Below are 13,701 nucleotides of genomic sequence, written 5' to 3'. Positions count from 1 at the left end.
AATGAGAGAGGCTGAAAAAATGCCAAATCTGCCAGGTTTTCACCTTTTCCCTGAAAAGTTTGAATGGCATTACGCAAATATGGCAGAGGTGCTAATCGACTTCGAGTCTCAACCTTTCGTAGTCAGAGTGTTGTAGTGGCTGCAGCAGAAAAAAAAAAAGCACACCTCAGTCAAGGAGGTTGAATCGGGAAGAGACCATGCCATGTCACAGGGCAGTTTCCCCATACTATAATCGGTGAAGCGACCGGGACGCTCGGACACATCCTCCGTGTAGGGCAGAAAGGACCAAATCCTTTGGTCGCCTCATGACCGTCTCAGCCTCACCTTTCAAAACACTCACTTTCTTTATTATCTTTTTATCATAAGGAAATTAAAATTCTATATTAACAATGGAATCTATTTACAAAATATTTTATTAACACAACATACAGAAAAAAAGAACACATTTAAAAATACAGCAAGAAAGACACGACAGAAATAGTCAATAAGGCATCTACAGTATACATGTTTCACGCTACAGATTTTTTTTTAGTTTGTGCACAACAAATCCAGCAATATTGTACAGGCGACACTATTTGAACATGGTGGCAGATGATGAGTGCTAGGAATATGTGTGTTCTCCTCACTATCAACATCTGGTAAAATTTCAAAATTGTCATGATTCAAAATGTTGATCTCAGCCACAGAAGAATTTATAGCTAGAACTGAAGGGTTGCCTAATTATGTCCCATTTTAGAACTACTACATGTTGTCAGGTATACGAAATGATGCTAATGGTATGCAGTTTCCACGGAGTATATCATACTATCATTATGCACCAAAATCCTTCTGTATGCCGCAGAAAACTGACTGACAGACTGAAGGCATTGTTCTGACTTGCGTCCTCCCCCTCAAAATTTTTCATTGTTGCCCCCATGCTTCTGGTAATTAAACTTGACTGAAAAAACCAGTTTTTCTATGTAACCCCATTATTGGCTCATTCTATGTCCTCAAAAAAAATTTTAATTGTTTTCTTTTTTTTCTGGAAATCAAACTAAATTATCAAAAATTTCTCGGCAATTAAACTCAAATAGAAAAATTGTGATGAAAATTGTTGCCAAGATCGAAACCTCAGAAATTCTCTGAGGTCATCAAAATAAAATTGCAAGGAATTTTGCAACTGACTCACTGAATAGTTGAGCTGCTACTTGAACATTCATTTTTTTCTTTGACCAATCTATACGTGCGTATCTAAGTTTGCTCCCTAGATGCAAACCTTCATTAGCCTGCATATTGTGCAATCTTTCTACATAAATCCATTTAAATGAGTTGTTTTCTCCATCAACAAAAGGTTTCCTCTCACCAAACGAGTTTCTTACCAGCTTCAACATATGACAGGGATCAAAGAAGATGCAGACTGGTTGACGAGTTTTTGGATGTGGGAATGAAGCTTTTGAATTATCACGGTCTAAACAGCATCCTAATTTTTTTAATCATTGGTTGACAGACCATCAAATGTCAATGATATGTTAGTAACCCCAGCTGAATGAAGCCTACTTAAACAGTGCTGAATCAAATTTACTTGTTCAAAAGAAAGAACCAAGACCTGCAGTCAAGAAATATCCAACAGGCAATCTCCAGCTACCATTTACCGCAGCTACCATAAGTACAAGAGCCTCTCTAGCCAAGGGAATGCTATCATTATCTCATTCTGTGCCCATATCAACAAACCCTTCATATTTTTTCCATCACATTCTACACGCTGCTTATTGAATGAAAACGTGTATTGCTTGTTTTCTAGTGCAATTTACATATTGTCTTCTCTGTCTTTATAATGAATATGAAAAAAAAATGAAAAGTAAATTTTCATATAGGGTTTGTCTAATTATTCATGTGCTGGTTCAATGTCTCCATGGTTTAAAAATATGTGCAGTAGTTATAGCCTGCACAGTACCTACCGATGAAATGTAACCAAGGGGTTTAAGGTTTTGCCGAGACTTTGATTGCATCCATGTGCAGCACACAAGCCGGGGATAAGGTGAGTGAGCTTTTTGGCCTACACGCGCTGACCCGGTCGGTTTCACTATAATCCGGGAATAGGGCATCTCTCCTGATTAAAAGTATAAACTCGCATTCTTTAGCGAGTTAAAAAATGTACGCACTTCCTTTACTCTTCTATGGGAGCCTGTTGGGCAAATTCCTTAGCTATGATCTAAACCATAATGTTAACACTAATACTAATAGAAGTATTCATAACGATAAAATTCGACTAAATTGCTGTTACTGCCAATGACGTAACAGCAAATGGAAGTTGGTCATTTCCAAAGAAGTGTCATGTTAATTGCTGTCACTGTCTAGTAGAAACTGTCCCATCAAGAAAATGTACACACACACACACACACACACACACACACACAGAGAGAGAGAGAGAGAGAGAGAGAGAGAGAGAGAGTACAGCAGGTGTTTCCAGTCTAGAATAAAAAACAGCTATTTTCAGACTGGAACCTGCGATCGGACCCTTCGGGTCACGAGACTGCTATTTAAGAGGTTGGCTGATCTCACCCGCCGTCATTCCTTCCTCCTCCTGTGTCAGGACAGTGACGATTGTTTTTAGTTTATTTCTATTTCTCTGGTGTCATTACTCGGACGAAACACTTCAGTATACTGTAGAAGTCAACATAGCGTTTTATTCGTCACTTCGGTTTTAGACAACGAATTGCTTTTCAGCAACGAAGCATCGATTCGGCCATCATAAGGTAACTCAAATCTGAAGGTTGTTTGGCAAGTCAGGTTTATGTGATGTGGTAAATAAATGTTTCCATTTAACGATTTGTGTTGAAGGTTTTAACGACTAGCATAGCATAGCTGCTGCTGCTGCTGCTGACTGATCCTGTAGTCGAAAAGCAATGAGAGGTATCAGAGGATATCGAGAGCGTTGGGGAGTTTTTGTAATGAAGGTGAAGTTCGGAGACTTGTTTTGGTACTGTGCTCTCTTTCATAAGGGGACTGATAACTGAAAAGACGTTATATGAAATTTGTCTTTTTGAAGTTAGAAGGACTAAGAATTGTGTGGAGGGACCGTAAAATGTTTTAAATTTAACAATGTGAAAAAAGTGATAAATGTCGTTAACTGCAATTTGTTCAAACAAAGGCGCCTCAGCAAACGGGATATCGATCTAAATGTTGGATCAGTTCGTGTCTGGAGGGTGAAATGTCAGAAAAACATCTTCACGAAATTTAAGTTTATTGCTAACTGTAAAGATCTTGTGTGATGAATTGAAATGAAAAAGCCTCACTGGAGTGTTGAGGCATGTAATTAGTCCATCACATGATTTCCAATAAGGGGGTTAAATTTCGAGTTCGTTGCCCCCCCTCCGTTTAGCTCACTTTTTTGGTATCAAACTATAGGAAAATGTCTACTATCCATTTCCGCCTGTTTCCAGGTCTGCAGTTACCCTGAAATATGTCTAATTTCATGATTTTGACACCTACCCTATACACATACTTTTCTCCTGATTTAAAGATAATTTTTGGGTTGTACAGTGCCTATGACTAATATTTGAATGATTTCACTATTATTGTGAAGGTCTTTAAATTTTCTACAAATCTTCATTAAATTCTGAATTTGGCAAAAATAATTTCTTCAATAATAATATTGACACAATTTATGATAAAATCAGTATTTTTATCTTAATTTTACTTTTTCATAGCCTTTCTTTAAAATATTGATATCTGATAACCGTATATTATTCAAAATTCTAAGATCTTTCAAATGCAATTAACAATGTTCTAATTCTAATAGTTTTGACATGGAAACAATATGAAATATAGTAATAATGTTACACAATTTTTGGTTTTACTAGTTTTACTTCAAACTTTTTACACACCCAAGTAGGTATATTAGGAATATTTTGATAAGATTTTAACTGGAAAAGTTCATTCCATTATTGACCGCAAAAAGGGCCATGGGTGCTTAAAAGGTTTCACCTTAAAATTTATCTTTCCTTTCTCTTTGTAGGCAGTAGTCTTCTGGTGATGGTGAAGAATCCACAGTAAATGCAGAGTATTGTAGAAGCTACAGTAGTAGAATATGCATGATTAGAATGGCTTCTTTTGATATGCATCCTCCCGTAATTACTCCTACTAATTCTCAAGTAGACTTTCAAAGTGTCTTTGTCATAAAGAGGGTACAACTGGTAAATTGACTCCGTTCTCCATAGTCAGCTGGCATGCATTCTACAATGCAGCCAGGGAAAGAAATGAACAACTCTATAAATGTTTGAAGGACATATTGTGCACTGGACCATTAGGCGTCTACCATCGGACCTGCTATCAGGCCTACACAAATCGAGATCACATAGCAAGGCTCAAAAGACAAAGGGATGAGAACTTTGTTGAACGTGCTGACAATGAAGACCTACAACCATTCAAACGGTACCACCATTCCAAGGCCAGCTCCCTGTCCAAACTCTGTGTGATCTGCCAGACTAGAAAGTATGATAAAGCCAAAAAGAACATTCTGCCCCTAGTTCAGTGCATGACTTTTGAAGCTGGCAATAGAATCGTCCAGGCTACAAGATTGCGAGAAGATGAGCGTATAGTGCGTGAACTTTCTGACAGTGATCCAATTGCAACTGAAGTATGCTACCATCATAGTTGCTATGTTTGGTACACCAAGAAGAGATCATTAGATGCTCTTAAAAAATGTGAAGTATCAAAGGCAAAGGATCCGTATGAAGAAGCATACACCTCAGTTGTAAAAAGAGGTCAAAAGAGACGTGCTTAGTGGGCACAAAACAATATCATTGAGCATTCTTTTAGAACATTTCAATACTCACCTAGCAGCACATGGCAAAAAGCTCCAAATTACAAATCGTACAAACTCAAGAACCGCTTGCTTAAAACATTTGGAAAACAACTTTCATTTCGGCAACCTCGCAAAAAGAATGAATCAAAGATTTTGTTTTTATCAGGAATTCCTAAAGGGCAAATTGTTGAAGCAGGTTTACGACTTGCTGATACCATAAGGCCTGACTTTGACTCTGAGTATTCTGAAAATGAAACCAAAACTGACCCTAGTCCTATTACCAGGGCAGATCTCTACCATGTGGCAAAGCATCTTAGAGGTGAACTAAAGAAGTAGAAAAATCTAATGACAGATGTTTCTTCAGTTGATGTGACCTTAGATAAAGCTCATTTGCCAGAACAGGTTTACAACTTCCTTGTTTGGATGATGTCTCCAGACGAGTTTGGTGGGGGTGAAATGGAGACTGTGGAACCAGATTTACACAGAAGAGTCATGGCTGTTGGACAGGATCTCATATACAACGTGTCCAAAGGGAGAGTCAAAATACCAAAACATGTCTCATTAAGCATGACCATAAAAAATCTGACTGGAAGCTCCCAGCTTGTGACCATTTTAAACAGATTTGGACACAATTTCTCACAATGAGTTGCTTGAGTTAGAATCTGCTCTGGCCCAAAAATAGATAAAAAAAAAAAAAAAAAAGAGAAAGGCGGAGTATTATTGCCAAGTAATATCCTGCCAAATGTGTTCACAATTTTCTGCTGGGACAATAATGACCTCAATGAGCAAACTCTCAGTGGCAGCAACACTGTACAAATGGCATCCTCATACAACGCAGAGTCCACACTTGTGAACCTCCACCAGATCCATCAGGTAACAGTGGCAAGCAGCAAGTAACAGCAACAAATGACCTACTTAGATGTTTTATACCTATCTCTCGAAGTCAGAGACATGGCCCAGGATTGCTGAATGTTGACATCAGAAGAGGATTTAATTTACAAGTTTTCAATGAACCCCACAAGCTGAATATTGGGTGGTTCCTACTTCGCCTGCTGCTAGATTCTGGAAATTTATTTGTTGCGAGCAATCATCAACACCTGAACCTGGTGAACCAAGTCCAAGTGGTCATGGCTGGACTGTGACTAATGATTCTTTATCCATTTACTGGACAGACAAAGGACCAGCTCAAAAGTGGTGATGGATTATACCCTGATGGAATATATTGATGGAATATACCATGACTAAACGTTGCAGTTGCAGGGGCTTGAACCTGCCCTGTACTGATGCATGCCAATGCACCAGGGAATGTGCAAACAGAGTTGTGCATTCTTGTGAAGCAAATGCAGATATTGGGAGTGATGAGGAGGGCACTGAGGACTAGTGCACCATTAAAATGATATACTGTATGTCATACTTTAATGATGCTTTGCTACAGTTCGCACATGGCAACGTGTTTGACATAATGTGCCAAATGAATACCACTTTTAACAATGAAAAATTCATATTGATAGATTTACCTGTATCACTGTCTGTGAAGAGAAGGTACTTTTCAGTTTGTCATTATACAATAAATTATATATATTTTTTATATATATTCGGTACATCAAGTTTTTTTTCTGATTATGATCAAGAAAATTACCAAGTGTTCTATTTCAAGCCAGAAAAGCTGTATCTAACATGTTAGTTTATTCATTAATCTTTTTACAGTATATATATATATATATATATATATATATATATATATATATATATATATATATATATATTTATATATATATATATTATATATTATATATATATATATATATATATATATATATATATATATATATATATATAATATATCTTTATATAATTCCTTTATTTCACTAGCTATAAATGTAAAACAAGCATGAAACCCAATTAACTTCTGGAAAAAAATCATTACTAGAAATGTTTTCAGCAAGGAATAAATAAATTTATTTCAGATATATAATAGTTTTCATTACTTAATTTGGAGAACACATTCAAAACCAAATATGCTGTTTCTTAATTGCTGTGCAAAAACGCCCTGAAATTAGACATGTTTCAGGGTAACGTTGACCTGGAAACAGGCAGAAATGAACAGCAGACTTATTTTCCTACATACTGGTACCAAGAAAGTGAGGTAAGCAGGGCTGGGGCGGGGGCGGGGGCAACGAACTCAGAATTTTGGGGTCTCAGGTGATAGACTACCGCGTTAGCATCGAAGCAGTAGTTGTCGCTTTACCTTCGGCAACAAAATAGTTAATGGTTTTGTTCAGGTTTTGTTATACCCGAAGCGAGTGCCCAGCAATTCGTCCCCTTCGTTCAGCCTTTAAGCTATGATTTGAAAACTATCCAAACTCCAAATGTGAATGGAACCAATTACAAACTTCCTTAACAGCAGCATTTGACGTTTGGGTAACCCAGTTACCGTTGTTGTTTAAGAATCAAAGTTCTCTTGATTCCTGCAAGCAAAATAGTGCGGCAGACGCCATTCCTTTCTACTCTTTAAAATTTCAAGCAACGCTCAGAAGTAAATTCCACAGTATTTCACCCTTTGAATTTGTACTCTTGAAGGTGACTTCGGTGGCCCCCCCCCACAACCTCCGCCCTGTTCACCAGGTACAATTGCTGCTGCTAAGTGTCTGATTCTCGCTTCAGCAACAGATTGCTTAGATAAATATTTTATTCAAAGGTAATTGCTTCAAAAACAAACTGTACAAGATTTATTCATTTAAGACTTGTTGATGCTGGTTATTCGAGGGTAAAAATTGAAGCAAATTGCAAGCATGGAAGTTGTTAAGGCATGTTCTCAAGTCTCCAAAATATGCTTAATACGAAAACCATACTCAAATCTATCGCAGATTTACTGTTACCGAGATAAGGAGCGTCTTTTGTTGTTTAGGTTCTTTTAACTCGTTCCATGGGGCTGATGCTAAACACGGCGCCGTGGAAGTGGTTGTGGCATTTTAAGTCAAAATCTGCCTTTTTCGCTTTTGCCATTGTTAGTTTACTGCATTATGCAATGATGAATCACAAGCTTGATAAAACGGACTTCTCTTTTGCTAATTTATCTTCAAAAGGCATACCATAAGTTTTTTCTTTGTGAATAAAGTATTTAAGTTCTCCAATAAAACATGGAGGCCGACTTATATGACACCAGTAGGCCGCGGGATTTCCCCAGGAGTGGGTGTGGCGAGTGGAAAGATTTAAGATTTTTTCAGAGAAACTTATCGCTTATGCAGCTGAAGCTGAATTAAGTGTTGTCGATTTCAGGTCAAAGAATGACGTTCGGTTATTTCCTCGACCCTCGTGAAAATCCCACCGAATTCGCAGTACTGCCAGAATCCGCCGAAACAGCTGCTCTGAACTGGGAGAGAATCCAGAACCTTCTGCCCATTGAGGACAACTGGAGCGTTGGGAACAGCAAGGAGGCTTGGAAGAGGCGCGACGACGTGGCGAGGGACGATAACCCTCCTGAAGAGAAGTCAGGTATTGGTCACCTCCTCTGTCAGAGTGACGTTTGAATTGAGCGTAGAATTTAGGCCAAATGCCAAGCACTGGGACCTATAAGGTCATTCAGCGCTGAAATGGAAATTGTCAGTAAAAGGTTTTAAAGGTGTAACAGGAGGAAAACCTCGCAGTTGCACTATGAATCAATTGTTAGGAGAGGGTGCAAAGTAAGATGGAAGAAAGAGAACATGAAAGGAGGTACAGTAAATGGAACGAAAGGGGTTGCAGATAGGGGCCGAAGGCACGCTGCAAAAATTTAAGTAATGCCTACAGTGCACCACACAAGGCGCACTGACGGCACTAACCCCCCACGGGAAAGTGATGTTTGTCGAAGTTCCATACCGGTATAGCCCTAGTACAGTACATTTCATATTTTAAATACATGAGCGTTCTTAATTAAGGAGGTCAGCATAATCATTTAGTGATTTCATTGGCATTGCTTTGTGCGGCGGCGGGAGGTTCACATCGTTGATCACATAATTGGCGTATCCTGAGTACTTAATTTCGATAGTTTTAGCATTGCTATTTTTCATTTTAAATTTCGTGTTGTGTATATATACATTTTTTCTTCTAGGCTGTGAATTTTTATTTGATCTTTCCTGAAGTGCACATACTGGAAAAAACTTGGTGGGTTTCAGGTGCCACAAATATTGAACCTAAAACAGTCACTGCTTATTGCGCATTGCGAGCAGCAGTCTGTTAAAACAAATGAGCTAAAATCTGGAGGAAAATGTTTCTCCCAATAAAGGTAAGAGTCCATTGAACTCTTAAGTCAATAACGTGGAGTGGTGATCTCCTTGCCGAGCTTGTGACTGCCATATTGAAACTCCCTATCCAACTTATACTACTATACTGGAGAGACGAAACGCTAAAGCAGCACATTGCTTTTTTCTCTCTCTTGTTTAGTTATTATAATTTTTTTATGACACTTAAGCGAATCATTACTGTACACTATAATTGGAAATATTATTCTGAGGTCTTTAGTTGAAGTAAAGAATTTTTTATTCCAATCTGTATATATCTTAGATACTGGAAAGCGTCTTGGAAGCAAAACAACGACAGAAAATGCTGAGATCTGAAACGAAAAGAATGGCAGCTCTTACCACAGAGAGGAAAACTTTTGCACATATGGTCAAGGCAAAGCATCTGGTACAAATAAAATCACCGGAAGCTTCATGATAAATGGTTGAGAATAAAACTGAGGTTGCAATGACGTTCAAGATATTCCAGTTATTAATACTAAGGCTCTCAAAGAGTGGTGGTGTTATAAACTTTGATGATGCAAGCAGGAGAGGTTAGGTAGTGACCAGGATACGTAATGGTGCTGAAGCAGAGATGACTGGGAAATTGAAACCAAGAATAATTATCTGTAATCTCTATGATGAGGAAGATGTGGTTAAAGCGTCAGTTAAGAGATCACTTCCTAAATTCTATCCTTGATGTCAGGATAAAAAAAAGTTGCTATTAGTAAATCTGCTACAGATGGGACTATCCACTTCATTTTGAGATGTGAACCCGAGATTTGCAAGGCTATACATGAAATTGCCGATGAGGTTACCTTACGATGGGGAACATACTGTATAGCGTCAATGACAGGTATCAGGTGCTGACCTCCAGCTGTTGTCAGAGGTATGGACTTATGGAGGAGGATTGCAATAATAGTGTGCTTTGTGGCTATTGCCGTGGTAATCGCGTAACAAGAATGCAGCTTAGGTGAATTGGGTGTATCAATTGTTTGAGGCAGAAAAAACAAGACACCGCACATCGGATGAATTCTAGAAACTGTTATTGTTACTGTTTACTCTTTTTTTCTAGTATCCCTTTCCACCACAGGCACTCTGCGAGACCCACAAACTCAGTAAATCAGAGACAGTGATGCATACACATTAAAAAAAATTTTTTTATTACACAGCGTACTCCGAGGAAAATTCGTGGTGATCATGTGACCCCTCATACTCTTGAGCTCAGCATTTCATTCCACTCAGGAATCATAGCGACCTCCAAAGGTCATCGAATATTATATGCAGTTTAACATTTATTGTTTTTCCTACTTTTCAAAAATATTGTACTACAATTTCTGAAAGGGAATCCCCCAATTAGTAACAAATGGGCTATAACACTGCCTTGTGTGAAGTCTATAGGGTTTAGCTATAGAAGACTTACTGATTTCAGATGAAATGAAAGACGCCTCCAGAGACACCAGCGATTTTGGATTGGTCGCAGAATCCATCAGAGTGGATGGCCTGAATGCCTTGTTCCCAGAAAAGAAGAAAGATATTGCTCCCGACATGGACGAGGAACAAGGTGAGAGAAGCTTCTTTTTCAGGTAGGCAAGACAGTATGACTGGAATTACACAACTGTAATTTTATCGTTGAACTGTGGAAGTGGACTTTAGCATCAACAAAGTTCCTGTAGGAATTGCTATGAGATTCACAGCCGGTGTCCCGGTGTTTTTCCGGAATAAAATTTTATCAACGTACCTGACAAAGATGACACTTTGTCACGGGTATCTTACATCTCTACCTAATTTTTTACTGTATTCTGTATTACGAAAGTTGCATAATTCTGGTAATTATAAGAGTAACACCGACTTCGTGTAGACATCGCCAGCAAACTCAGAGGAATGTCTTTCCAAAATATAATGACGTAACTTATGACGTCATTACCTTGCCTCCTCGATTGATAATTGGCTATTCGAGAAAAAGTCTCAACCTCAGGCAGCAATGAAATACAACCAGCACTCCTTGTTTACACTTTGTAGCAGTGGTAGTAGTAGTACTAGTAGTTGTGTATAGGATTTATGCCATGAGGTCGAGTGCTAGAATCCTTGAAGAAAAGGGTTTCCACAAGTAATCCGAGAAATTACTTTCTATCACTATTTCTCCATTGAAAAATTATAAAATTAAAAATCAATTAACAAACCATTCAAGTGAGCAAATTGAAGGACCGAGTATATTTATACTTTTTAGTGTGCAAGCAATCTTGGTATTTAAAAGCCTTCCAACAATCGAACTACCATGCCGGTAATATTCTGTGGTATATGAAAACAACTTTCATTATAATGTTACAATTCAGCCATTGTTGTACTCTGTCACTAAGAGGACAGGAGCGATCATGTGAAATGATAGGCCCTTACATGGATCCTTTATTTAACATAATTACATATGAGGAAACTTGACATTATAATCAGTGGGTGGATTATGGCGTTTCGGGCTAAGCCCAAGCACTGGGACCTATAAGAGGTCATTCAGAGATATAACCCATGACTTTTTTTTTTTTTTGGCAAAGCAAGTTTTAACGTTGTTCCGCAAGTTATATTTTAGTAAGAAATCAACAACTATTGCTTTATAGAGCATATATAATTATCTTTCTGCACCTTATGGAAGTCAACAAATGACGAAAACTTGGTAGCCTTGGATGTCCGGGCGTACTCCTTAAACAAAAAAGGGACCCTATTATTCCTTTACCTGTTCAAGCTTACATAGGGTTTGCCACGGGCCTCCTCACTTCTAAACAATTGTGCAAGTCGAATCACAAAAGCTGTCCTGCAACCACGGGGACAATGACTTATCATAGCCACCATTCTTGAAGCCTCGTTTGAGGGGTGGATAGAGCTGTCGCCTGGAACGCTGTTGGCCCAGCGTTCGACTCTCCTACCGGCTAATGAAGAATTAGAGGAATTTATTTCTGGTGATAGAAATTCATTTGTCATAATGTGGTTCGGATCCCACAATAAGCTGTAGGTCCCGTTGCTAGGTAACCAGTTGGTTCTTAGCCACGTAAAATAAATCTAATCCTTCGGGCCAGCCCTAGGAGAGCTGTTAATCAGCTCAGTGGTCTAATCAGCTCAGTGGTCTGGTTAAACTAAGATATACTTTAACTTAACTTGACAGGGTACGAATACTCATTCAGAATTTCAGAGACAGCTGTTTGTAGTCACCACTTTGTGGGAGGAGTCGGGGCGTCATTATGTTTACGTCACATATAACTTTGAACCCATTCATTAGAGTGTTCCGCCACTGGCTTCGGCTGGTTTATTTTACTCTTATGAATATACCTTTTTCTAGTATAAGTAATAAAGAATGCTGCCTAAAATTAGGTAGGGATGTAAAGTATACTATGGCTATGTAATATCTTTGTCAAATGCACGGGAAAAAAAAGTTATTCCGGAAAAACACCGGGACAAAGGCTCTGAATCTCATAGTAAGTGAATTCCACATATATGCTTTTTAAGACTACTTTACCTAGGACTGATGCTTTTGCATTATCCTTGGTAGGTTCTTGAAACTCTTGCTGGAGAACTGTCATGGTTTTATTGCCAATGAACTGTCAATTACAGAATGTGAGGGACAACGCTATTTCAACACATGGCGTGAATCTTCTTTTCTACCTGATTTTTTTTTACAAGATGTAAACGACGTAACACTTTAGGAAGTGTAGCATGAGAATAGTGTTTCTCGGTGTTTCTCATCAGATAATAGAACATCCGCTTTGTTTGCAAAAGTTGAAATACATCATGAGACCTTCATAACATAAATGAAATGTGCTTCCCAGAAGCAAAGTCAAAATAAAATCAGTGTTCATCAATACTCGGTAACAAGAAAAGCTATAAATGTATTTCAAAAAGTTAAAGGAACTGATACTGTATGTATCAGTACTGTACTCGAAATAGCAAAATAGAAATTATATACATAATATTATCATATGTATTTGATTATCTCTCTTGGTATGTAATATCGTGAAATATTCTAATTATCAAGCTCATAATAGCTACATTAGTAATTAAACTCAATCACCACACCGGATCAGATGTCAACAATTATCAAAACCATAAAGGTTGCATCACTAAAAGGTCACATAATAATCATTGGAACAAGCATCAGTCTACGATAAATTTCAAAGGTATAAAAATAAAACTAAATATTCACACATGAGGATCAGATAGGCTACTGAAACCTCTGCTTGTAGTACAAGGGATTAGTCTGCCCTGTTCTAGTACTACAATCTAACATTACACTACTTCAATTAAATGTCGGGTAAGCATAACTACAGTAGTCTACCAGATGGAGACACTGTAATACTGCTGTTGACTGGTGTATCACCATGGCATATGGGGGTAAATATTTTTGCATTAGTGTTACTGGGTTTCTCATCAGATGATGTTGCTACTTCAGGACAACTTTGCTGCTGCAGGGTATCATTTACTGTATTTGGGATCATACGAGAGACTGACTGCAATGGTATATTATTTGAAGCTCATTCATATCATCTATAATGATTTAAAGGTAACACGTCTGGGACGAATCAGTATTCTATTCCTTCTAAGATTCCTTCTAGTTGTTGAACACTGGACGGCATATGAATGAGGTTCAGGTCCAATGACTGTGATTGTTCCTGG

The 13,701-nt window shown here is 38.1% G+C and overlaps 1 protein-coding gene across 14 annotated transcripts in view; it reads left to right on the top strand.

Moving 5' to 3' along the window:
• Positions 1-2,474: 2,474 nt before the first annotated feature.
• The window catches only part of LOC136836327 (monocarboxylate transporter 3-like), a 42,208-nt gene continuing 30,981 nt past the window's right edge, over positions 2,475-13,701 (top strand). For 4 of the 14 annotated variants that reach the window (XM_067100497.1, XM_067100484.1, XM_067100488.1 and 1 more), the window contains exons 1-3: positions 2,871-2,892; positions 8,066-8,281; positions 10,475-10,606. In XM_067100497.1, coding sequence (XP_066956598.1) covers positions 2,886-2,892; positions 8,066-8,281; positions 10,475-10,606 — 355 coding nt within the window. In that variant the 5' untranslated portion in view covers positions 2,871-2,885. Of the gene's footprint in view, positions 2,736-2,870; positions 2,893-2,917; positions 2,937-8,065; positions 8,282-10,474; positions 10,629-13,701 lie in introns of those variants that run through there. The other 10 variants (XM_067100491.1, XM_067100487.1, XM_067100485.1 and 7 more) reach the window with 7 other exon arrangements.

This window comes from Macrobrachium rosenbergii, chromosome 56 (genome assembly GCF_040412425.1).
Source record: "Macrobrachium rosenbergii isolate ZJJX-2024 chromosome 56, ASM4041242v1, whole genome shotgun sequence".
In the NCBI taxonomy this organism is placed as follows: Eukaryota; Metazoa; Arthropoda; class Malacostraca; order Decapoda; family Palaemonidae; genus Macrobrachium; species Macrobrachium rosenbergii.
Note: the sequence above shows the minus strand (reverse complement) of the source record. Positions and strands in the feature narration are given on the sequence as shown.